Source organism: Dreissena polymorpha, chromosome 4 (genome assembly GCF_020536995.1).
Source record: "Dreissena polymorpha isolate Duluth1 chromosome 4, UMN_Dpol_1.0, whole genome shotgun sequence".
Classification (NCBI taxonomy): Eukaryota; Metazoa; Mollusca; class Bivalvia; order Myida; family Dreissenidae; genus Dreissena; species Dreissena polymorpha.
This window is the reverse complement of record NC_068358.1, coordinates 136,963,594-136,991,016: the sequence shown is the minus strand read 5'-3', so window position 1 is coordinate 136,991,016 and position 27,423 is coordinate 136,963,594. Positions and strand designations below refer to the sequence as shown.

The following is a 27,423-nucleotide window of genomic DNA, read 5'->3' as shown; positions in this document are numbered from 1 at the left end:
AACTGACTCGAGTTTCCATCTAGGATAAAATGGACGTTTTCGTGTTTCTTCATATTTACGTGTCGTGTCAGTTTAAGCGTCGGATCCTTTTTTATTAACTGATTTGTCGGACGAAAATCCGAACTTGAAAAAAGCCATTCTTTAAATTACATTCTCTTGTCTGCTACGCAAAAATGTTTACATTGACGATACCCATTTTCGATAGAAGTCTTAAAATCTTGCTCTACAGTTCTACGACACTGCAGAAAATCATTAATATTCATGACAACTTGACCAATGGAAACAAGCAATTTCTGCAGGAAGCTCTCCTTTGCGTCTAAAAATAGCAATGAATCATGTGAATGCTCCGCGTTTATTTAAATACACTAGTTTTGTTTTAATGTAAATAACAGATACAAGAGTAATTTTACACATTAAAAATAAAGGTTTTCACAGCAGTTAGTTATAGTTATATGAATCAGTATAGATTTTTTTATGTACGACCAGTCGGACAAGCTAGCCCGCAGTTTTACTAGCCCGACCACCGATCTTACTAGACAATGTCTGTCGGACGTGCCTTAGTGTCGAACCCTGCTTGAGCCATTAACAAAGTTTTCTCTAAGATATGAAGGACATGTTTTATAATAGACTTTATGCATGTGATTAAGCCTTAGCTGTTTTAATCTATAGCTAACATGTAACATATTCAGATGAACATAGTCCTGCCAAGTAATAGAATGTCTTGGAGAGTAACCTTTTATAAATCTGATTATCTTGTTCTGGACAATTTGAAGTTTAGATTTTAGACCTTTATTTAGACCTTCGTACCAGGATGAACATGATTAATCGAAGTGACACTGTAAAAGAGCAGATGATAACAATTTACGTGTGTTAAAATCCAAACAATTATTATGTCTATACAAAAATTTAAGTTTACCATTGACCTTAGAGATAATGTTTAGTACAATAGCTCCACCTGATAAAAAACAATCTACTGGAAGGCCTGAGTACTTAACTTGTTTAGTACTATTTATCTTATGACCATTAGAAGTGACTTGTGTAGACTCTTGCTTACTAAAGTTTCGTTTTGGGCAGAAAAGAATAAATTCAGTTTTCCCCAAGTGCAAGGATAACTTATTATCTACCAGCCAGTCCAAGCAAATTTCTAAAACTTTTCCAAGTTTGGCAGATATAAAATCAGGGTCCTTATGGCTTAACAATTTTGTGCTGTCATCAGCGTACAATATAAGTTTACAATCATTATTAATGCTAGTAACCATGTCATTAACGTAACATAAAAAAAACAGAGGGCCAAGTATACTACCCTGAGGCACCCCACAAGTGACTGGAAGTGGGGTAGAAGTTGTTTTACCCATGTTTACTACTTGGCTTCTTGCCCGTCAGGTATGACTTAAACCATGGCATTGACCGAACACCCATTAACTCTAGCTTGCCGAATATAATGTCATGATTGACAGTGACAAATTCCTTCTGGAGGTCTTGCATAATCATCCCTGTGTATAGGCCTTTAGAAGTATTCATTTTAATAGTATCAAGGAGATTAATTAAACAACTATCAGTAGAGTATGAATTTCTGAAACCTGATTTGTGTTCGTAGATAATATTATTTGTAACCAAGTAACATTCAAGTTGAGTATAAACAGCCCTCTCTAGAATTAAAAAAAAAATACTTAAAATGCTCACTGGCCAATAAATACCTACATGCTGCCTTTTTTGCTCACCTGAGCGATAGCTCGGGGTGAGCTATTGTAATCACTCAGCGTCCGGCGTCCGTCCGTCCGTCTGTCTGTCTGTAAACAATTTGTAAACATCTTCTTCTACTAAAGCATTGAGCCAATTTCAACTAAATTTCATGTGGAGCATCCCTAGGTCATGGGACAAAAGAATTGTTAAAAAAAATTTGATCACATAACCAAGATGGCCGCCATGACCATATATAGTAAAAACCTTAAAAAATCTTCTTGTCAGAAACCGCTCATCAGATTTTCAAAAAATTTCACAGGGATGACCTTTGAGGGCTCCCCTGAAAAAGTTGTTCAAAGAAATTTGATTCGTCAAAAAACATGGCCGCAGGAGCTCGTTGAACTTTGCATGTTTATTCGTTTTTGCCTATTTTGTGAAAACTTTCAAAAATCTTCCACATTTTTTGTCCGATCCTTTCCAAATTTGCACAGTGTCTTTATTTCAATGAGGACACGAACCCTACAAAAAATGAGCATTATTGGTCCATGAAGTACAGAATTACCTCCCCTTGAATTGAGAAAATGGTGTTTATGCAATAAAGTCCAAATTTTTCATCCAATTCTTTCCAAACTTGTAAGGATTTAGCATGGTTCAAACCAGGGAAACAACTACGGTTTATGCATGTTCTTTTTATTACAGATTTGCCTCCCTTTAATTCATTCAAAATCTCATTTTACAGCAGAGATTCCAAATCTGACCTGTAAATGAGCCCCATATTTACTGCCAGTGCTAGGTTACCTTTTCCCATTTGATCATTCTTAAGTATTGGTCTTGTAATGCTGCTACTGCTTCTGCTTCTGCTACTGCTACTACTACTACTACTACTACTACTACTACTACTACTACTACTACTACTACTACTACTACTTCTACTACTACTACTACTACTACTACTTCTACTACTACTACCACTACTACTACTACTACTACTACTACTACTACTACTACTACTACTACTACTACTACTACTACTACTACTACTACTACTACTTCTACTACTACTACTAGTACTACTACTACTAGCACTACTACTACTACCACCACCACCACCACCACCACCACCACCACCACCACCACCACCACCACCACCACCACCACCACCACCACCACCACCACGTCTACTATTACTACTTCTACTACTACTGCCACTACTACTTTTACCACTACTACTACTACTACTACTACTACTACCACTACTACTACTACTACTACTACTACTACTACTACTACTTCTACTACTACTACTACTACTACTACTACTACTTCTACTACTACTACTGCTACTACTTGTCCGTTGTGCGTGCCTGCGTGTGTCCGTGCGTCCGTCCGTCAACAATTTGTTTGTGTAGACAGTAGAGGTCATAGTTTGCATCCAATCTTGATGAAATTTGGTCAAAATGTTTATCTTGATGAAATCCGGTTTGGGATTGTATTTGGGTCATCTGGGGTCAAAAACAAGGTCACTAGGTCAAATAATAGAACAACCTTCTGTAGACAATAGAGGTCACAGTTTTCATCCAATCTTTATGAAATTTGGTCAGAATGTTTATCTTGATGAAATCTGGGTTGGGATTTTATTTGGGTCATCTGGGGTCAAAAACTAGGTCACTAGGTCAAATAATAGAAAAACCTTGTGTAGACATTAGAGATCACAGTTTTCATCCAACCTTTATGAAATTTGGTCAGAATTCTTGATGAAATCTGGGTGGGATTGTATTTGGGTCATCTGGGGTAAAAATCTAGGTCAAATAAATAGAAAAACCTTGTGTTGACAATAGAGGTCACAGTTTTCATCCAATATTCATGAACTGTGGTCAGAATGTTTATCTTGATGAAATCTGGATTGGGATTGTATTTGGGTCATCTAGAGTCAGGAACTAGGTCACTAGGTCAAATAATAGAAAAACATTGTGTAGACAATAGAGGTCATAGTTTTCATCTGATCTTAATGAGTCAGGTGAGCGATTCAGGGCCATCATGGCCCTCTTGTTTGTGTAAAGGTTTAACCCTAGCTTGATTAAAATCATCTGGGACAATACCTTCAGAAATAGATGAATTTATTATAAAAGTAATGGGGATCTTTTAAACTTCTGCACCATCCCTCAAAAACCTAGCGGGCATGCCGTCTAAACCAGTACTTTTACTAACATTAAGACTGCTCAGCTCACGGAGCACAAATTTCTCTGAAACATGCTTCAAATGCATTTCTTTATTATCTGGATTTTTATCGTTATAAAATTGAGACAAATGATCAGAGTTTAGGTCAAATTTATGTTTTTGGCCTGGAAGCTTTTGTACCAGAACTGAGGCAATATTAGTAAAAAATTAATTTACATAGATACAAACTTTAACAATATCATGACAAATTTCATTATCTACAGATAAAACAATATTTTGACTATCTATTTTAGTATTGTTGTACCCAAGAGATTTCAAACTCTGCCAGAGTTTCTTTGGTTCAAATTTATTCTCTTATTTTAGTTTAGAAATATTCACACTTAGCAGACTTTATGTTTCTTTGTACTAGGTTTCTGTATTTTAAAAATTGCTTATAGTCATAGTTTTTTAATTTATGTAGGTAAGAATCACGTGACTTAATATCTTCTAAGATTTCTGAATTTAGCCATGGCTCACACTTAGACTTTAAACGGACTTGATTTACAGGAGCAACAGTATCTAAAATACTTTAAAAATCTGTTTAAATTAGGGATGTCAACGAATATTCGGTCCCGGACCAAATATTCGGATACTGTTTTCCGAATCGAATATTCGGAAGAAAAAAATAAAAAATCGAGTAATTTCAAAGACTTTGTATTCGTAAAATTTGCTTCAAACATTGTCAAAAAAGTTGTTCCTCGTGTCATAATGTTTATTCCGGTAGGCGCGTTAATGCGTCGCTATGGTGATGACAGTATACCGGTCATAAATCCCGCTAACAAAGCCAGACACTTTGTGTCAAAATTATGATAGGTGCAAGTTGTGTCGGCAATCAAAACACCGACCTGCACTTGATCCAATGACTCGAATTACATTTAAAATTATCAAAGATTAAATGAGTAAAGGAAAAGCCAACTTTGTGTAAAAACAAATAAGACCGTATGGCAATTAAAACACCGACCCGTATTGATCTAATAACTCGAATTACATTTAAAATGATCAAAGATTAAATGAGTAAAGAAATAGCCGACTTGGTGTGAAAAACAAAACAGATCGTATGGTTATAATCACGTTGTCCAATCAAAAAAGCTTTTAGAAAATAATTTACTCAACCTCTTATGAGTATTTGCGTATCGAATGGTCCAAACATTAATTAATTACTCAATATTCAATCAGGTATTATACTTAAAGAAATGTTTTTGGTATTTCACCCTCATTTAATTGAAAATATTATAATTGCTACACGCATAAAGTAAATATCTGTCCAAGCAAAATGCCACCTACGCCTTCCGCTGCTTGGAAGTATTTCACGACATCATCCGATAAGAAGTCGCCGATCCAAGTGTCTTTTAAACGTGACAATTTTAAAAGACTGACTGTTTAGTCTGTAAAACAGGTTCAAAGTGTGTTGTGGCTATGTACATACTAAGTAATTCGTTTAAGTTCAGCATTAATTATATGTAGATCTAACTGTTTTGTCATTTAATTATTTTGTACGGTACGGTAAACAAAGTTGACTTTTTTCCAACAGATGTTGACCGAATATCCGAATATTCGTTCGGAAGGGTGACCGAATATTCGAATACCGAAATCGGTATTCGTTGCCATCCCTAGTTTAAATGAGTTCCAAGAAGAATTTACATTACTGGCTTAAAAGCATGGGCTCCAGTCAGCCAAAAGTAATTTCTGTAAGAAAATATCTTTAGTATAATTCTTCAGAGATCTTATTTTCAAAGTTTTATGTGAAAAACTTCTGATTTTTGAACTTTTCCTAGTGCAAAAAATGATTATGTGGTCGCTAAGCAGGGCTCGAAATTAACACTCGCACACTCGCAAAATGCGAGTAAAAAATACCGAATGCGAGTCAAGTTTTAAGCCACTAGTATTTTTTTGCAAGTAAATAGTGAAAAGAAATGAGTAGGTATAATGCTGCTCGACACATGATCACTAAATCTTAGGTCAATTTATAGAACGCCCAAGAACCCTTATGCGTAAGCGCGCACCTTGTATGTAGACTGGTATATACAGACACGCGGATGGTATTGGTACAAAGGAAGTGAAACAGTCGACTATTCACACATGTTCATTGAAGCGAAAAATAACTTGTCACTTTATTCCCACAGACGGAAATAACACAAAATATACATAATACAAAGTTAACCGTTTAGTTAGAAAAAACAGATTTTAAATCCTTCTATGAAAACAGTGAATTAGTGGAAAAAATAACTTAAAATAAGACTAAAACTTGTTATAGATGAAGATGGTCAATCAACCTAATGTGGGCCCTTGTGGTACAAGGAACTGATATCTTTGTATGGTTGCAGAAATAAAATGTGTATACATGTTAAGTACTTTTATTTTGTTTAAATAGAACTAAACTAAAAACCAAAGGTTTTGTATGTTTCCATCAAAATTTGCGAGAATGTTTTTGATTTTGCGAGTTGGTATTAAAGCTGCTCGCAATTTTTTGCAAGTAGAAAAAAAAGTTAAATTCGAGCCCTGGCTAAGACCCACAGGTATGACACCATACTGGGAAATCTTATCTTTATTGTTACATTAAATATTAACTTAAATACTAGAACAAGTAAGACCAATCCTTGAAGGTTCATTTATGATCTGAACAAGGTCAAATCGTCTTAAAATATTACAATATTCTTTAAAAAGTGGACTATTTTTTTGCAATGTACATATATTGATATCACCCAAAATGTAAGTTTCACAGTTTGACCTTAACTGTTTTAAAACATTTTCAAATTTAACATTAAAATCACTTTGACCAGGTGGTGTATAAACAGTTCCAATATATATTGGTTTATTTCTTGGTAATATAAGTTTAACAAATAAAAATTCACCACCATCAGTAAGTAGATCAACACTGGTGTTAAATGCAAAGTCATCTCTGGTGTAAACACACACGCCACCTCCTTGTCTATTTCGGTCTTACGAATTATGGTATAGTTCGGTATATGGAACTCCCCGTCTGTGATAGAGCTATCGCGCCACGATTCAGTAACTGAAATGATGGTTGCTTTGGTTTTTTGAGCAATAATGTTCAGTTCAGGAATTGTAGGTAGTAAGGATCTTGCATTAACATGAATAAAATGAAGGCCTTTCCTGGCGAAACATTGAAAGTGATCATTCTCTGCTGTTGTTGGATTTTTAAGGAAAGTGTTGTTATTTGGAGACTCAAAATTATCGTCTATGTCTTCTTTATCAGATTTTGCAAAAGGAAGTTTCGACGCTGCGCAGCCATTTCAGATGAAATTTACTTCGGCTAAGTTCAAACACATTTGTTCGTACAGTTCTCTGGATACAAAGCCGGTGCAATCAATGTGAGTCCATTTATGACACTCATCACAATCTTTAGCTTTACTGGATTTAATTACTCCTCTTCCACAGAATGTACATGGATTTTTGGGTTGTCTCCCATTCCTGGCGTTGAATGTTCTACTATTTGGTGGACCTGGATTACTTTGTATGTCTCCACTACGTAATAGACATAATACTATTAAAGATCTGAGTGTAGTTCTTGAATAATGCCTATCTGTACGAAGAACATCTTTGCCGTCAGAGAAATTTCCAGCCGGAACTACAACTAGGTACGAACTGATTAGGTACGAATAGTTCGTAAATATGCAAATGTCATTTTCTGTACTGGTTACCACGTTTACAATGTTCTCTGATGGATCTATGAATCTTCTGCTGTTGCTTGGTGTATAAAACTTGTTAAAATTGTTAAATGAGTTTAGTAAAAACAATAAAAATGTTGCGGAAATTATCCCGTGTTGACCCGCCATCTTAGGTTACACACCACACCAGATTTGCAGATAATGAAATAGATTTTCATGTCACTTTATAGTCAATTTTTTATCAGTACATAAGTAATCATGTATGTAAAACAGGTACAATGTATCATATGTACAAATTCAAGTGTCTTGATGTTTAATGTAGTTTATGGAAAGAAATACAAAAGATAAGATTTTACATTTACATATTATGTATACACTATGTACGTTTATTAAACATAAGCCTATTGCATATCTTTAATGTTAAACCAATGATAATCATATAAAACAAATCTTAATGATAGTTTGAGGTGTTAAAATTCAAGTGTCAGTATACGGTTTGGACTGACAACAACAACGATGTCAACAGGCGACAAATATTTTCACTTAGATCACTTCCGGATTTATCAACTGAGCAACAATTCTATTAATTAAAATTTAAGTATAATTAACTATTCATATAAAATTAACGTTTCTGCAATCATTAACATTTTAAAATAACATTAAAACAAATTTTCAAAGTTCAATTTAAAACGAAAGTAGAATGCACAAATTTACATAATGACCTACTTTTTCACCTACCATTTGCAGAAGAAGATTTCGTCATAATCCATCTGATTACGTAGTAAATAATATAAATCCATAAAAAGCACAAGAAATAGTATGCTTTTACCTTGTTAATTTTAGATGTTATGCTACAAAAGTATTTTCCAAGCACAAATGTGCCGACAATTGTAACTCCATCTAATGCGGCCGCCATACATGCCAGAATTTTTTAGGTCCAAAGCGGGACATTCCATAAAAAATTGTCGGGACATTTGACCAAAAAGCAGGACACCTAAAACGATCTATCATTCCACCTTTACTGTAGTCAGTATAGTACTAACAAAAACTCTTGATACTTTTATTCAAGACATTAAAAAATCTGATATGAAGCATGAAATCTAAAACATAACAATAACAGTTTTATTAAATAAGACAATAGCAAACAACGAAGATAATATTCATCTTTTTAGAGTACAAAGTCTGGAACATTATGACAACAATACTCATTATTTTACTTACAATGGCAAACATTAACGCAAGGGAGGCTATCCAGTACACTGAAAGTAAGGGTTACAGTAAACTTTCTACCGAACAGCTATATGTTACAACAGCTTGACACGGAATGCGCGGCCGTACACATTTCTGAGGTAGGTTTTTGGTGGAAGCAAACCGTCTTTGTGTTCATTTTATGGTGGACAAACCAGTTATCGAACACCTAAGAAATTACTTTAAATTACCTTAAAATTGAAACACTTACAATGACAAAAACATTTTGTTTTAACAAATGACTAACAGTTCAATCATTGAATGATTTATCTGTAAAGTTTTCCAGCAAACTACCGTCAAGAATTCATAACAATGATTCCCTGGTTATTGTCACCTCTAGCAGACAAAACAAAATGGCGGCCGATGTAAACATGACCTATTACCCGACACTTCATAAATACTACTCCAGTATATACCAAGTCACATGAATATCACGTGACCCGGACTCGGCGAAAAAATCCGTGTCTTCTGCAATCAAAATTGCAAACGGAAATGTGCTTTTTGGTGTGTAAATGCACATTTTGATAAATGCATTCAAAAAGCAATAGCTAAAAACACATAAACCGGTGTAAATAACAATAAATGCATTCCTTTAACCTGTTTTCGGCGCATTTGTTTCAAGCTAAGTAGGCAAGTAGGTCATGGACTTCATGTGCGACCATTTGTTTATCAATGTGTCGTCATGCGCACTTTTGCGCATGTGCATACAGAACCAAAATAAAACGTCCGATAATAGGTGCTGTTCGATAACAGGTACTTACACGATAACTGCCAACAACGCCTCAACCATTATATGGCCCAGATTGTCCCTTTCTTCTTTCTGATTTTTTTTCAGTGCGCTGAAACAACGTTCTGGATCTGCGTTTGAGTTGGACTGTTTGTTACGATTTTGGTAGATTGCACATTCGGATTATCCCGCTATTTTGGAACTAAACATTGAATGTACAGTACAGCCAAAGCGGCACAAACATAATCCGCGGCTACGCCACGGCCAGATTATTAGTCCGCGGCAGCCGAATCGTGTGTTCACGCGGCGTATCGCCGTGGCACTCGGCATCGATCCGCGCAACGACGCCGAGTCTGTATTAACCACGCGTACTTTCGCGGAGTAAATCCGCCGCATACGTACGCGGCGGATCGAGTGAAAAGATATCCACCTACATGTACATACATGTATGTGTAGCGTAGAATTAATTACGCGCAACTGTTTATGTTTCGTTCGATTATCATTATTAAATTTGTAATCCGAAACACACTTCCGAATTTTAATGCTAACGCATCCTTTGGCAAATTCTAGCGTCAAATAAACAGTGCTAAAATATCCTTTGTTTCATAAAAAGCGCGCGAAAATTATGCAGACATGTAGAACGTCGTTTGGAAAGTTTGGGTGTATTTTGTGTTGTATAAATACATGAACATCACGTCAGGCGTAAATCGCGTGTTCAGTGGAGAAAAAAAACGCCCCGATTAGACGTTATTTCATCATCTCTATAAATAGTAACAAATGCCAAAATGTATTTGATACTTAAGGAAATATCGAGAATGTTTGTGTATCGTAAATATTAACCAGCATTTGCTTTAAAACTGGAATATACGGGATTATCGGGTCATTAGTAGCGATATTAACTGTATAATATGAACAAATAAAACGTGTTTATATACGCATATTCAAACAATAGTTATAATAAGCTGATAATTAACAAAACTACAAATACGTCGTCAACGTCTTGATTATTGATGTGGCTTCAAACTGCTAATTTTCTCAGCTAAAATATAATAGCGGAATCAACATGCAATTAATTTATAAATCCACCATATGCTGGAGCCTTGACCACTTGTATGTACGAAAACATAATTACGTGACCTTGTTTATGTGTGAAATACATACGCTACGGGCGGGAAACAAACATAATAATTGGCCAGACATTAACCATGCTTACATGTATATGCTAATACAATCCGCGCACAATAAATTTATTATGATTTTAATTATTATTATAATTGTTCTTTCAAAATTTGTTAACTACATGTAACTAATAATTTAAAAAAAAAAATATTTCATGATCGCATCGACTCGGCATCATGTCGCGGACCGCGGCATGCCTCGGCGGACAGATGCGAAGTTTCGCGGCGAAATGCGACTTGCAGCCGCATACTGACGCGGCTTCAACGACTGACGCGGCATCGACTCGTTTCGCCTTGCCGCCGCGGATCGCGAAATACGTTTGTTCCGCTTTGGCTGTACTGTAAAAGACTCATTAATGGCATAGAGTTAATTTTACAAAACAATTGTTTTGTAAATTTTACAAAACAATTGTTTTGTAAACCGTTTCAAACAAAGACAAAAACAAACACATTTTCAACATTTATTAGCTCATCTATTTTTTGAAAAAAAATTATGAGCTATTGTCATCACCTTGGCGTCGGCGTCTGCGTCGGCGTCAGCGTCGGTGTCCGGTTAAGTTTTGCGTTTAGGTCAACTTTTCTCAGAAAGTATCAATGCTATTGCATTCAAACTTGGTACACTTACTTACTATCATGAGGGGACTGGGCAGGCAAAGTTAGATAACTCTGGCGTGCATTTTGACTGAATTATGTGCCCTTTTTATACTTAGAAAATTGAAAATTTTGGTTAAGTTTTGCGTTTAGGTCCACTTTTTTCAGAAAGTATCAATGCTATTGCATTCAAACTTAGTACAATTACTTACTATCATGAGGGGACTGGGCAGGCAAAGTTAGATAACTCTGGCATGCATTTTGACAGAATTATGTGCCCTTTTTATACTTAGAAAATTGAAAATTTTGTGTTTAGGTCCATTTTATTCCTTAAGTATCAAAGCTATTGCTTTCATACTTGCAACACTTACTAACTATCATAAGGGGACTGTGCAGGCAAAGTAATGTAACTCTGACTGGCATTTTGACAGAATTATGTGCCCTTTTTATACTTTGGTTATGTTTTGTGTTTAGGTCCACTTTATTCCTACAGTATCAAAGCTATTGCTTTCATACTTGCAACACTTATTAACTATCGTAAGGGGACTGTGCAGGCAAAGTTATGTAACTCTGACTGGCATTTGGACGGAATTATGGGCCCTTTATACTCCACCCCTCCCTACTTTGTGATTGAAAATGAGAGTCCCTTCACCTTTAAAAAGAAAATAGATGAGCGGTCTGCACCCGCAAGGCGGTGCTCTTGTTTCATTATAAAACAACTTTCGATAGCAATAAGCGACCACTATCTTGAAGACCACCATGGTGTGAATGCCTGATAAAATCAATAATTAGCTGATAAATCGCTGATAAGGTGTCATAAACAACACTGGTACACACGAGAAGTAGAATCGTATTGTTAATTGGGGGCAATAAAGGGATTAGCAGTGGTAAGTGTTAGCGAAACAGAGCTTGAATAGCGAATTTTATTGGGAACCTATAGACCTTACATCGTTTTTTACGAATGTCGGGACAAATCGTCATATATCGGGATGCCGGGACAAAGGGCCCAAAAGCGGGACTGTCCCGCCGAGATCGGGACGTCTGGCATGTATGGGGGCCGCCATTTTGACAGGAAGTAATCTCGTTTTATTTTAACAAAAGCTATTTATTTTCATGAACAAGAAGATCAACTATCACCAAAATCAAACAGAAAAACTATTTATATTTTAAATTATATAATATATATAGCATGACATTCTAATTTATTAATTAATTTAAAGATTAAGCAATCCACTTCCAGTTGTTGTTTTTGTTTGAAATGGCGGAAAAATTGTTACATGTAAACCACAACAAACGATTTATTTTGTTGCAAGAAATATACAAATAACAAATACAAGGATATTAAAAAAGATTGGAGAAAAGACTTAGGAAATGGATTATGTTTAAGACAGTTGATGACAACATTGGATTATCTAGGAGGAAGAATTGCCTGACCGGATAAATACGGTCGCCGCACAGGAAGGGTATATTGGGTAATTCACCCCCTGTTTTTGACAACGATAGGATTTTTGTAAATTCAATAGAGTTTTAGCAAAAATTGTCATCCCCTACTTTTGAGCTTAATTGGGTTTTTCAACCTTGGTTTTTTAACTCCATTGGGTAATTTAGGGAATGACATATATGATATAATAAAAATCTACAAAGGTTTCTATATTATTTATACAAATGGAATGCAAAAAGGAACCTGTACATAACAACAAACAATTACTGAATTTCTGATCAAAGTTCATTCATTTTTGCGTTGAATAAGACTGAGTTCGTGAAAATCGCTGCACAATTGATGAAGTTATGGCTGTTCAAAGCGATACACCCCATTTTCGAGTCATTTTGAGTTGAATACCTTGAAATGAAAGTAGAAATCGGACGGGTCTACCAATAATTACAATAATACTCCAAAGATTGATAACCGCTGGAAAGACTGCCTTTTTTTCTTCATAAGACAGCATATAAACTATCCGGTACATTTTTGTACAGAAAATAAGCAGTCTAAACAAGATTTGTGTTTGTCAGAAACACAATGCCCCCTACTGCGCCGCTTTGAAATAAAATTTCTATTTACCATTTGGCAGGTATAGAAATCAACTCCCTTTAAAGCTTTTTTCTTCCCTTGGATTTTGTCCAATCCAACTGGGGGGGGGGGGGGGTGTCTGAAGGCAGTCAAAATTGACCAAGTCAGACATCACTGACAACCAAGGCCTGTGGTTTATCAAAGAGATCATAGTCAGAGTTCATCATGTATCTATGACATAAGTCCACAGGTATGTAATGAACCCTACCATTCACAAATTTGTACAAAGAAATGATAACTATATCGTTTAACAATTTTTTTGACAAATCAATCATTTGAGTTATAAATAATCAAAGTAAAAAATCTGTACAGTAACTGTGAAAAGAACTTAAATTCTTGGTAAGGAAATATATAATATGAGATTTATCATTATATAAATTACTTCCCTTGAAAATAATTGTCTCTCACAAATGTCTATTTTTAGTAGCAAATAATTAAAAGCCACTATCTATTTTTAGTAGCAAATAATTAAAAGCCACTATCGTGACTGTAGGCTCACCACTTAAAATGTGCAGCTCCATGAGATACACAAGCATGCCAAATATCAAGTTGCTATGTTCAATATTGAATAATTATCTCCCTTTAAAGCTTATTACTTCCCTTGGATTTGTATTTTTGACCTTAGACCTTGAAGGATGACCTTGTCCTTGACCTTTTACCACGATGTGTTTGTTAGAAACTTAATGCCACCTACTGCGCCGCTTTGATTTATTTAACAAGAATATATCATTTGGCAGGTCAGATAATTATGTCTATTTAAAGCTTATTACTTCCCTTTGATTTATTTTTTCGACCTCGTTACCTAGTTTTTGACCCGGCATGACCCATATTCGAACTTGATCTAGATATTGTCTAGATACAACTTCTGACCAAGTTTGGTAAAGATCGGTCGAAAACTATTTGAATTAGAGAGCGGACACAAAAAGTGTGACAGACAGACTGACAGACTTACAGACAGAGAGCGGACACGAAAAGTGTGACTGACAGACTTACAGACGGACAGTGCGAAAACTATATACCCCCTTTTCTTCGAAAGGGGGCATAAAAATATGCCCGGTGTTCGTAAGAATTGCGTTTTGTGACGCAAGGTTTTTACGTGAATTACGTTATTAAATTTGTATTTGCATTTTTGTACCCTTTATTTTGAATGTTTTATTTTGAATGTAATTACGTTTTTGGTTATTTTGATTGCGTAATATCGCAAAAACGTCTGTTATCTATAGCCCTGGTTTGAATTTCCATTTTAGAAGTAAGAAAACATTGGTAATCACAATTGTTAACTGTCAGCTGTTTGTAAAAGTTTGCACGGTATTATGATTTATGTGAAACAGTACATCAGTGTGCTCCTTGATCAACATATTTTACATTAAAAGTCAGTCCCTCTCAAATTGTTTTGCAAAATTTGCCATTTTCAAAGTAAATAAGTTGCATTCTGTTGATTTGAATTGTATGTGATGAAGAAGAAAATAACAAACAATAATTTTTTGAGTGAAAAACAAACATTTATTACTCATTGACTAACTTGGTGAATGGCACTTCAGACCCATATAATTCAGCTCTATGCTCTAAGACTAGTTTTAACAAATCCATTGAACAAGTTCATTATGCACAATGAACAAGAACAAGTTTTTAGTCTTCATCAAATATTTATTATTTTTGTCAAATGTAATAGTTACAAAATGCTAATTTTTCAGGATGGACTGATATGTCAAGAGGATTTCCGTCGATGTGTATACTACTGGTTAAAACAGGTAACTTAATAATCCAATTAAAACAATGCATTTTCAATCTGTATATATTAGATTGTTAGTTGTATGAGTGATTGTTCAGTATGTTTAATTAAAAATACCTCTTTGTACAGCCTGTTTAAATTGATGAAGATCTGATGTATAATAAATATATACAATATAAACTTATGAAATTAATTATAGAGGGGGTGTATTGTTTTGCTTATGTCGGTCCGTCCATATGTATGTCCGTCCACCAGATGGTTTCCAGATGATAACTAAAGAACGCTTAGGCCTAGGATCATGAAACTTCATAGATACATTGATCATGACTCGCAGATGACCCCTATCGATTTTGAGGTCGCTAGGTCAAAGGTCAAGGTCATGGTGACCCGAAATAGTAAAATGGTTTCCGGATGATAACTCAAGAATGCTTATGCCTAGGATCATGAAACTTGATGGGTAAATTGATCATGACTCGCAGATGACCCCTATTGATTTTCAGGTCACTAGGTCAAAGGTCAAGGTCACTGTGACCCGAAATAGTAAAATGGTTTCCGGATGATTACTCAAGAACACGTATGCCTAGGATCATTAAACTTGATAGGTAGATTGATCATGACTCGCAGATGACCCCTAGTAATTTTCAGGTCACTAGGTCAAAGGTCAAGGTCACGGTGACCCGAAATAGTAAAATGGTTTCCGGATGATAACTCAAGAACACTTATGCCTAGGATCATGAAACTTGATGGGTAGATTGATCATGACTCGCAGGAGACCTCTAAAGATTTTCAAGTCACTTGGTCAAAGGTCAAGGTCACAGTGACCCGAAATAGTAAAATGGTTTCCGGATAATTACTCAAGAACGCTTATGCCTAGGATCATGAAACTTGATGGGTAGATTGATCATGACTCGCAGATGACCTCTATTGATTTTCAGGTCACTATGTCAAAGGGGTCACGGTGAACCGAAATAGTAAAATGGTTTCCGGATGATAACTCAAGAACGCTTATGCCTAGGATCATGAAACTTGATAGGTAGATTGATAATAACTTGCAGATGACCCCTATTGATTTTCAGGTCACTAGGTCAAAGGTCAAGGTCACAGTGACCCGAAATAGTAAAATGGTTTCCTGATGATAACTGAAGAACGCTTATGCCTAGGATCATAAAACTTCATAGGTACATTGATCATGACTGGCAGATGACCCCTATTGATTTTCAGGTCACTAGGTCAAAGGTCAAGGTCACAGTGACCCGAAATATTAAAATGGTTTACAGATGATAACTCAAGAACGCTTATGGCTAGGGTCATGAAACTTCATAGGTGCATTGATCATGACTGGCAGATGACCCCTATTGATTTTCAGGTTACTAGGTCAAAGGTCAAGGTCACAGTGACCCGAAATATTAAAATGGTTTCCCGATGATAACTCAAGAATGCTTATGGCTAGGATCATGAAACTTCATAGGTACATTGATCATGACTCGCAGATGACCCCTATTGATTTTCAGGTCACTAGGTCAAAGGTCAAGGTCACAGTGTCAAAAAACATATTCACACAATGGCTGTCACTACAACTGAGAGCCCATATGGGGGGCATGCATGTTTTACAAACAGCCCTTGTTCAGACAGAGTTTTCTATTTGGCCATACATGTTGTTGCTCCCACTTGTTTTTATACATGTATAGCTACATATAAATATTTATTGTTAGGGTCTTTAGTTTTTACAAATTTGATAGATGCATGTAAATGTGTTAAGGTTATAATTTGAGGTCAATTGTCAATACAGAACTTGTTACTGCATATTAGGAAATGTCAAGGCTCTAACATCTCTGTATGTGAAACAATTTTGAAAGAAAACAACACAAAAACAATTCGAATAGCACAAATCGTAGCCTTTTGTTGTGTTGGGCCCATAAACCAAATGACCACTTTCAATAATGATCAAAATACAGCATTTTGTTGTAAAAAAGTATGCATGTCCTAGCTCTAGCTTCCCCATGTTTCACAATATTTAAAATTGACTTGGAATTTATATTGACTTGTACTAGACAGTGTTTCTCTAGAATCCATTTTTATTTGTTAAGGTCATTTTTTTAAGGCCATATTTCAAATATAGCGTGTCAGTTACTTGTAAAATCTGCATCAGTTCTGTTTGTAAAACAATTATGGTGGTATTAAATTTTTTTGGTGAAGGCTGAAGGGGAGTTCTGTTGCAACAACTTTATTACAAAAATGAAATTGTCTACATTATGCACACTTGAAAAATAGTGTTTACACTAGCTATTTTTAGCTATTAGCATTAAGTCGATTTCCTCTGATGGAGCAGACTTAGTACCCCATGGCTGTTGATGGCAGATTGATCTTTAGCAATGTAGGCCAACATTGACTCACACAACTAACAACCCTGGTGATTTTGTTGACATGAATAATTGATTAATAAGTACCTGCGTCATTAGTTTGAAGGTCTCAACTTAGATCAACATTGTGGGAAAAAGTTCTATTAACCCTTTGCATGCTGGGAAATTTGTCATCTGCTAAAATGTCGTCTGCTGAATTTCAAAAATTAGCATTTTCTTCGATTGTTTTTCAAAGAATACTATCAGAATAGCAAACAGTTTGGATCCTGATGAGACGCCACGTTCTGTGGCATCTCATCTGGATCCAAACTGTTTGCAAAGGCCTTCAAAATTCGGTTCCCTCTGAAAGGGTTAATACTCTTTTGTAAGACAAGGACACAATACATGTTACTGTAATAGTAGTACTAGTGACAATGGCTGCATATTTGCAGTACTTATACTTAAATAAATACAGTTTAAAAATGATTTATTATAAACTTATTTTGTAAAAGGTGGAGGAATATAGAATTGGCGTTTTCCCTCCATTGATCTGTCGATCATTCAGTTCGTCCGTCTGGACAAAACTTTTCAGTGCTATATCTCAGAAACTATATAAGAAATCAACATGGAACTTAATTGGCGTATAGATATCAATGAGGAAATGTGCCATGCCCAAGCCTACACGTTCTTAAATGAGAGTTATTCCCCTTTTTTATATGATGTAACTTCTCAGGGCCATATCTCAGATACCAACGTAACCTTACAAGATTTCAAATGAAACTTCATGGGTGTATAAATATCAATTAAGAGGATTGCCTTGCAGAACGACCCTAATTCTACACTTTTTAAAATAAGTGTTATTGCCCTTTTTTGTTTTTGTATGATGTAACTTTTCAGGGCTATATATATCTCAGACACGCTACAAGGTTTCAACATGAAACTTCATGTGTACCGTTCATCAAGGGATTTGCATGCATCCATAAACAAAATTTATTTGGCCAGGGATATAAATTCAACAAATTTGCTTGTTCCATTTAGAATGTTTAGATTTTAATGGTAACTTTACGCCAAGTAAAGGTATATGTTAGAAGTACAATCTATAAACACAATTTAATAAAGTAAAAAGGAGGCATGTCAAGGGATCCTTATATAAATATACAGTCAAAATATCCCTTCAGCATCTTAAAACTAAGGAGCATAAAAGTAAGAAAGTGATTAAAATAACAAGAAGCAATATTAAAACCTGTGCAACCATTAAAAGGTTGAAGAACATAAATGAAGACATTCCTCAGATTTCCTAAAATTGGTAAAGACTAGGGTAATTTCACTTTAAATTTAGTGGATTGTTGCCTTGCTAACATTAGCTTTTACCGATATGGACACTTTAATTTATTAAATGAATTTTTTTGCTCTACATTTCCAAAGACTATTAAAAGGTAGAGCATTTGAACTAGTTTTGTGTTTTTAGAAGTAGAATAACGGAAGCCCTGAACGCTGGGCACAACAATATTATCATAATTGCTTAATGTGGGAACAGCGTATTGTAAGCTAATCAATATGCAGTGGTGGAAAGTATTGATTTTACGTTAACTTCATCTTGATTTTCTTTGAATTTTGTGACCAAAGTCAATTTTATGGCCCTGGAAGTCTTTGTCTCTTGTTTGTTTTGTGTTGAATGCATTTATCAATGTTTTTTTTGCATGAATGTAACAGCAGTATTCTTATGTAGTTTCATATTGATTGAATATAATATTAAAATGGAAGGATATAAAAAATGCCAGAATCTTACAACATGGTATAACGTCAGTGTTTGCAATAAAATTGTAACACAAACATCAGATAGATTGTTCATTTAAAGTGACTGATTCTTTTAACACATATTCAAGAATGAATTTAAGATTTTTCTATTTATGTCTTATAAGTATTAGTATTCTTGTTAAATTTGGACAGTAAGATTTTAATGCATTCTATATATCACAGGGCTTTTTTTCCTTCTTTTGGGACCCGCCGAAAAACGGCCCTTTCCCCTCGGATTTTTTTCCCTTCAGCAGGTAAATTTTCTCCAAGACTTCATTTTTTCCCCTAATTTTTTTTTTGTTTAACTTTTAATACATAAGTTGTATAATTAAATTATCTGTTGCCTTGAATTTGTTTTAAAAACAGCAAAATATGTTAAATTGATTATTAAAGGCTTTCCTTATTTTCCCCAAAATCCGGCGTTTTGCGTCATTTTTTTCCCAAAAATCTGGCATTTTGCGCAATTTTTTCCCCTAAAAAAGACCAGGCCCTTTCCCCAAAATCAGAAAAAAAACCCTGTATCATAGAAGCATGATTAATATGTTATAATCACACATAATGGTTTTTATTCAAAACTATCCTGAAAAGACTTCATTGAGTTGACATATCACAGTAATAAATGTACACTATTCTTCTGTGTCATTGATATCTTGATATACTTTTCCAATGAAAGTGGTCTAGTCTGCACGCTTAAGGCATCAAATTGTCAAGCTGGGACAGAAGAGTATTAAAATGATTGATTTGTCATTTGCAATCAATAATCTGTTACAGATTCTGTTATCGGAAATACATGTATGAATTAATGTAATTTTTTTGTCAGCGTTATGGTATGAATGTTACATTATATGAGTATGTCACTGGAAAAGCAGTACACCAAATAATATGGCGCACCAAAGGAGTCGAAACTTTAACTTCTGCTGCAGCAGAAAAATCATGCTCGACCAGCATTTATTTTTAAATTATGGCATCAGCCAATCAGAACTCTTGTTATTTTTGCCATTTGCTGCGAACATGGTTTGTTTGGAAAAAATGGCTGCCGCTGTGATGGTGCCTTTTTCACATCTTCTGCAAGTTTATGTGACAACCTGTTTAAAGTTTAACATTGACATGCAGTAAATGCTTTATATTTTGGCTGCAAACTAGACGATCAAAAAGTTGTTGCCATTCGGTAAATAAATTCAGAATATCGCGGTGACACTCGTTGATGAATTCACCAGCGGCTGCCATCTTAGTGTGAATATGGTGCCGAGATGAACAATGCAATACGATTTAAAAATAAATAAATAAATAACAACTACGAAAAAAGGATGACAATTTAATAATAATTATTAAAACACAGATTATGAGTTTGTTTCAGTTTTTCTAAAGTTATTGTCAGGTCTATTTCGCTTCTGTAGAGGTAACTTATGTCGTCCGTTTGTAAGCTCAAATTTGATCAGCTGACGGGTTCAAGGGTTTATTCTAAAAATAAATGCTGATCGAGCTGGATTTTTCTGCTGCAGCAGAAAAAAATGCTGCTCAGGCAGGAATTTTGCTGGTCGAGCAGCATCTAGATACTGCTCGAGCAGCAAATTGCAGCAGAAGTTAAAGTTTCGACCCCTTTGGTGTGCCATAAAATAAGCCAGTACATCAAATGGTCCTTCTTACATCCAATTTTACTCACCAGACAACTCTCTTCCTCCTCATAACCATGCTATTACTCCAATAATAGGGAATATAAGTTTAAGAAGCAGGTATTAAACAAAAAGTGATGTATTTATTAAAATGCTAAATAATAATTTGTAAGGTTCATATGTTGGAAAGTTGCCAGGCAGAATTTTAAATTGTTCAATTTGTTAACATTGTATCATTCATCGTAACCAGGTATTATTATACTGATATTATTTCTATTATGACTAATTTAACACTGAGGATGCAGTGAACAATGCCTGTTAATTATTACTCGTAGTGTCAGCTATATTTCACGTCATCAATTATTTCCGATGTTCAAGAACAATGTTTGCTCTCTAAATATTTTGTTGTTAAGTGGTAATAGTATACGGCCTGGTTTAACCTGCCTTTAATTGAGCCCCCACCCCGGTTTATTACACAAATATTTTATTATAATGAACAATGAAACTGTCAACAACTGTCCTGCTAAACTGTTATACATGAAGTCCAATCATTTGACAGGAATTTATGACATGTGAAAACTGATAAATATTACATAATGTTGTAGTAGTACAAATTGACCCATGCCCTTGACTTATGTACTGTCTGTTGTACAACATACATAGTGCAGAATTTATTGATCAGGATTAATAATTAACAACAACAGATCATATTTGCTTTTGCTCACCATTAACACAATGTAAAATTAAAACAGATATTATTTTACCTGAAATGTTTAATATACAAATGTAGTAGCTAATTATTGATATACTACAAACCCATTTCTTAGTCAGATAAGAGAAAGGGTTATGTTTTGAGTTTTATGATGGACAAATATATGGTAAACCTGTATTAGAACCAATATACAGACTGGAATACCACATGGATGAGGATTAACATTCCTTAAACTTTACCTCACATGCACTCTCTTGGATAGTTTTCAAAATGTATTTATTGTTGAAAGATTTATGCCTTTGTAGATCCAATTGCGTTTTAGTGTGCTTAAACATCTTTCACATACATAGTTATTATATAGTTGATGGAGAGAATGGAAATAATTAATAGAAAAAATGGGAAAGTATGTGAATTTTACATTTGAGATAAATAATAATTCAACCTGTATACAAAACTGTATGTGTTCAATGATAACCATTTTATATAAATACACTTAAAGTCATAAAAAAAATACAGATTACTGGTTCACTTAAAGACAAGGAAGCGTTTGTCATTGTTTTCGTCGTTATAGTTTCCATGCATAAAGTAAAAACATGTTAGAGATAGACATCCTTTCTTGTTTATTTTCAGACCATGAAGCCTGTGTCCGCATTCATCATTGTTGATGTCCAGAATGACTTCATTACGGGTTCAATGTCGCTACTGAAGTGTCCCGCAGGTCAGGACGGGGAGGAAGTGATCCCAGTGATTAACAACCTGCTGGACACAGTACCCTTTGACCTCATCGTGTACACGAAGGACTGGCACCCAGAGGATCATATCTCGTTTGTTGAGAATGTCACTCAACGTCCACTGACCAGAAACTGCAAGGTTTGCTTATTTCTTGATTCATTGTTTTTATGCAGTCCTTTGAAGAAGCAGTCTAATACAAGTGACACTGTGTGCCTTTTCCATCTAAAAAAATTGTAGCCACTATTAAAATATTTTCGCAATTTGGCGACAAAAGGATCAACAGTGAATCCATTGTGAATTATTAGCTCATCTATTTAAAAAAAATAAAAAATTGAGCTATTGTCATCACCTTTGCGTCGGCGTCGGCGTCTGGTTAAGTTTTGCGTTTAGGTCCACTTTTATCAGATAAAATCAATGCTATTGCATTCAAACTTCGTACACTTACTTACTATCATGAGGGGACTGGGCAGGCAAAGTAAGATAACTCTGGCGTGCATTTCGACAGAATTATGTGCCCTTCTTAGCTCACCTGAGCACAACGTGCTCATGGTGAGCTTTTGTGATCGCCTTTTGTTTATCTCCGTTGTCCGTCGTTCGTTGTGCGACGTCAACATTTGCCTTGTTCACTGTCTAGAGGCCACATTTATTTCCAATCTTCATGAAATTTGGTCAGAAGATTGGTCTTAATGATATCTTGGATGAGTTACATTTGCTTGAAAAACATGGCTGCCAAGGGGCGGGGCATTTTTCATTATATGGCTATAGTAAAATCTTGTTAACACTTTCGAGACCACATTTATTGCCCAATCTTCATGAAATTTGGTCAGAAGATTCATCCCAATAATATCTTGGACGAGTTCGAAAATGATGCCGGTGGGTTGAAAAACATGGCCGCCAGGGGGCGGGGCATTTTTCCTTGTATGGCTATAGTAAAACCTTGTTAACACTCTAGAGGCCACATTTATTGTCCAATCTTCATGAAACTTGCTCAGATGATTTGTCCCAATGATATCTTGGATGAGTTAAAAAATGGTAGCCTTTGCTAGAAAAACATGGCTGCCAAGGGGCGGGGCATTTTTCCTTATAGGGCTATATATGGCTATATTAAAATCTTGTTAACACTCTAGAGGTCACATTTATTGTCCGATCTTCATGAAACTTGGTCAGAACATTCATCCCAATGATATCTTGGACGAGTTTGAAAATGATGCCGGTTGGTTGAAAAACATGGCCACTAGGGGGCGGGGCATTTTTTCATATATGACTATAGTAAAACCTTGTTAACACTCTAGTTTTGTTATAAAGTGCTGCTTTAATGTATTCTTACAATGAAGGCAATGTTAAGTTAGTATCCTTCCTATTTTGCATATTAAAATTGCAATAATCTATAGATTCTTAAAATTAAATAACACCATTAATTCATAACCTCTTTAAAATTATTTATTTTATTCAGTTGCCCAATCTTCATGAACTTTGGTCAAAACATTTGTTTCCTGTGTAGTAAAGTTTGGTTTTATTATGTCATTATTATGTACCATTAACTGTATTATTTAATTTTTCATGACACATAATTTTCATAATTAACATAACTGTTTTAGTCATTATTACTTATTGTAAGCCGATCAACTAAGAGATAGCTGAAAGAAAGACAACATGTACACAATTTTGCAGTATCTATCTCCCTTGTTTAACCTGCTGAGTCATGTTTCCCAATCTATTTTTTCTTCTTCTCTAGAATTTGATTCACCCCTTGGTTTTATAACACTTAAAGGGTAAATACTTCAAAATGCATATTTTTCTAGTATAATGACATTTTTGGCTAAGTTGTAATTTCTGAACTTATTGTTTTGTCACATTTGTTATCAGTTTGTTACCACTCAGCTTTCTTATGCCTCGGTCACACTGTCACGAATCAGAGCTATTAACGAGCTACGAATACTTTTCGGCACAGTTCGTAGCTATCCTTACTGGTTTGTGGCTCTCCTTACTTGATCTGTGATCAGTCGTAGTAGTATTTTGATGTCCGTAGCAACTCTTGACAAATTTTGAACATGTTCAAAAAATTGCTACAAATTTATCGACCGTAGCCTATCCGTAGCAGTCAGTTCTAAACCGTACTGATCCGTACTAGTTCGTAACGACACCGGAGTCGTCCGTACCTTTTCGTAGGCGTAAAAGATTTTCAAGGACTTCTACTGATTGATACGAAGAACTACGGAGCGGTACGGTTACGCTACGTATTATCTACGATTATTCCACGAATATACTATGGAAAGCCTTGGTTCTAGTACATTGTACTACGGATAGGCGCTAATTTGCACGATCTTGTACGATGTACTACATTCAGCACGAAACAGTACGGAAATGTACGGTCCACTACAATAGATTGCTACTGAAATACGTCATTGAAATTATAAAGCAACCGTACTTGCATTTGTTGAGTTCACAATCATGAACCGCCAGCAAATTGCGTTTACGATAAATTTGTTACACTTGGATATTGATATGGCACAAAATGCAGAGTCCTTAGTTGAGCTGCTTGACGATATGCACAGAGGTTATAATGATTCAATATCGTATAACTAGTATAGCTTTGTGCTTAAGGTTACGTTTTTTGAAAATATTAGAATTTGAACTTACTAGTTATACATTTTTTTATTTGCAGGTAAGTGTCTGCCTCATATGCCTTTTGAATCTTGGTCTTACTTTTACGTGATTTAATAATTGTTACATAAATAGCCGACATAATAAAATACAAAATTAATAATACTTTCCTAAGCATAATCTATATTTGTACATCAATCATTACATTCTTTATCAGGTCAGAGAATAAAACAAGAGGTGGTGGATAAGAGACTGGCTTTTAAGACGACCAGACTCTTGGTTTTGGACGGTGGAGGTAGACTCTTCCCCAGACACGGCTGATTCCTGTATTTCTGTTACGCACTTTTGCTGCCGCTTGCATGTTCTCTTTTTGGGATGCATTCTGTGTATGAAAATACAAGAGGCTGTAGGCGCAATGTTCAATCTTAGTTTGTTCCTACCTGTCAGTACCAGTCCGTCGCAATTCCCACTGCTTCGTAGCGGACCGTTCTAGTTCGTATTTTCCCGTATTAGACCGTAGCGGATCCGTAGTTAGATCGTACTGATTCGCATAGCATCGTACTTAATCGTACCAGACCGTAGCGGATTCGTAGTTTGATCGTACTGATTCGTGGCGCTCCGTACTAAATCGCATTAATCAGTAGCAGTCTGTACCTTTCCTTGTTTGTTTTCCAACATTTTGATGGTAGATTCGTTGTGCTCCGTACTGAAATCGTAGCGGCCTACGAAGTTTGACAATTTTGTAGTCATTTGTAGCCGATTGAATCGTAGCTCATTCGTAGCTCTGATTCATGACAGTGTGACCGAGGCATTAGCCAGGTAGTGTCTGATACAGTTAGAAAACCAGCATGAGTTGCCCTGAACAAATACACGGATTAACAATTTCGAAGTGGGCGATTGTCGACAGTTTCTAAGTGCCCGGATGTATGAGTAAAAAACCGAGTAGCCGCTATTTGTAATAGTTAGTGATCCGAGAAGTCTTTGTGTTTCGTTATTAGAGTGTAGTAAATGTAAAAATAACTTACAGAATGGATGATTTAAGTGACATGACCTTGGAGACATTTAGGTTATGGTCAATTCATGCATTGAAAGTGTTCCTCTCAAGAAGAAATCGCCCAGTGACAGGATCATTTGATGAACTTGCTGCAAGGTAAAACAAAAAATACTTTACACTTACTGACTTAGCTAAATATCAATGAGCATATCATATAAAAAATAAAAAAAGTATGAATAGCGTAAAATGAAATGCATAATGAGTGACACGTGATGTGGTGATTGATTTTAATGGTATAAGGAACTTATACAATTGCTTGTTCTCGTTCAGTAATTGCATAACATATTACGTTTTATGATCGTTTGTCTGTGTCTGCCCTTTCAAGTTACTGACAAAAAAGCTATACTAGTTTTGTTTCTCTTACATTTACTCACTTCAGTTACCGAAATTAATGAATGACCAAATATACATTAATATATGAGCATATAAACACGCCAAGTACAAGTTGCAGAAATAATCTTGAATTTTAGTGTTATTTTGACATCACAATATTTCACTTCTACGTACTGTACGTAGTCTGTACATCTCTTTGAAAATTTACCCATTTATGCCTAGTGGAATCTCCCATCCTTCTCAATTGGATAAAAAAAAATCCAAAATTAGGGATGTCTTGTATATTTATTTCTTTAATATTTCTTACAGAAATTCCTTTAAGCAAACAGCGCAGACCTGATGCCGCATCATGCGGCGTCTCATCTTGGTCTACGCTGTTTGCCAATGCCTTTTTTCTAGATGCTAGGCATAAATGGGTTAAAAACATGATAGATGATAATTATTATTGCCTGTGTGATATAATTATATATTATAAAATTGCCTATATTTTATCATTTATATTTTGACATGAAGATACTCAAATGTTTTGCTTCATGGTATTTCAGAGCCTTTTGTGTTTGGGAAGAGAAATTGCCGGTGGACGACCAAGCTGAGCAAATTGAATTGCGGTTGTTCCAGGAATACAAGAAAAAACTCGTCTTGTCTGATGGAGATGTCATACCAGACCCATTCACACTCACTACAGGATGGAAAGGTGAAAAGTCTGGAATTTCAATGTGGCCATCCATATACATTACTGACATTTCAGCACACTTGAAATGCTCAACACCACAAGATGTGTTAAGTAGACTTCTAAATGAATACAAGGAAGGCAAAGCGTACCGGTATTTCGAGAGCAAGTGGGTGCAGGAAGTGTTTGTACATGACAAACGCCCAAATAGTGACAAGTGTGTGTTGAAATTTAAAGTTACTCCATCACAATCTTTGAACAATAAAGCTTATGATGCGTGGGCTATAGTGAAAAAAGATGGAGCAAATGGATCTGGCGGTGAAATCATCTGTGCATATTACTCGTGCACAGCTGGTATGCTTGGTGCATGCAACCATGTCGCTGGACTGCTGTTTAGAGTTGAATATAAGGTAAAGACTGGTGCTAAGCAAACATCGTCAACCATCAAACTGTCCACATGGAATGTGCCAAAAAAGAGACCGGACTTGAAACCAAT

General features: G+C 35.4%; 1 protein-coding gene across 2 annotated transcripts in view; it reads left to right on the top strand.

The window, feature by feature from the left end:
• LOC127876772 (nicotinamidase-like) overlaps positions 1–27,423 on the top strand; it is a 65,646-nt gene that overhangs the window by 8,016 nt on the left and 30,207 nt on the right. Inside the window, exons 3-4 of one of the 2 annotated variants that reach the window (XM_052422243.1) lie at positions 15,036–15,092; positions 22,165–22,404. In XM_052422243.1, the coding sequence (XP_052278203.1) occupies positions 15,036–15,092; positions 22,165–22,404 (297 nt within the window). The remainder of the gene's footprint in view (positions 1–15,035; positions 15,093–22,164; positions 22,405–27,423) is intronic. The other variant, XM_052422244.1, reaches the window with a different exon arrangement.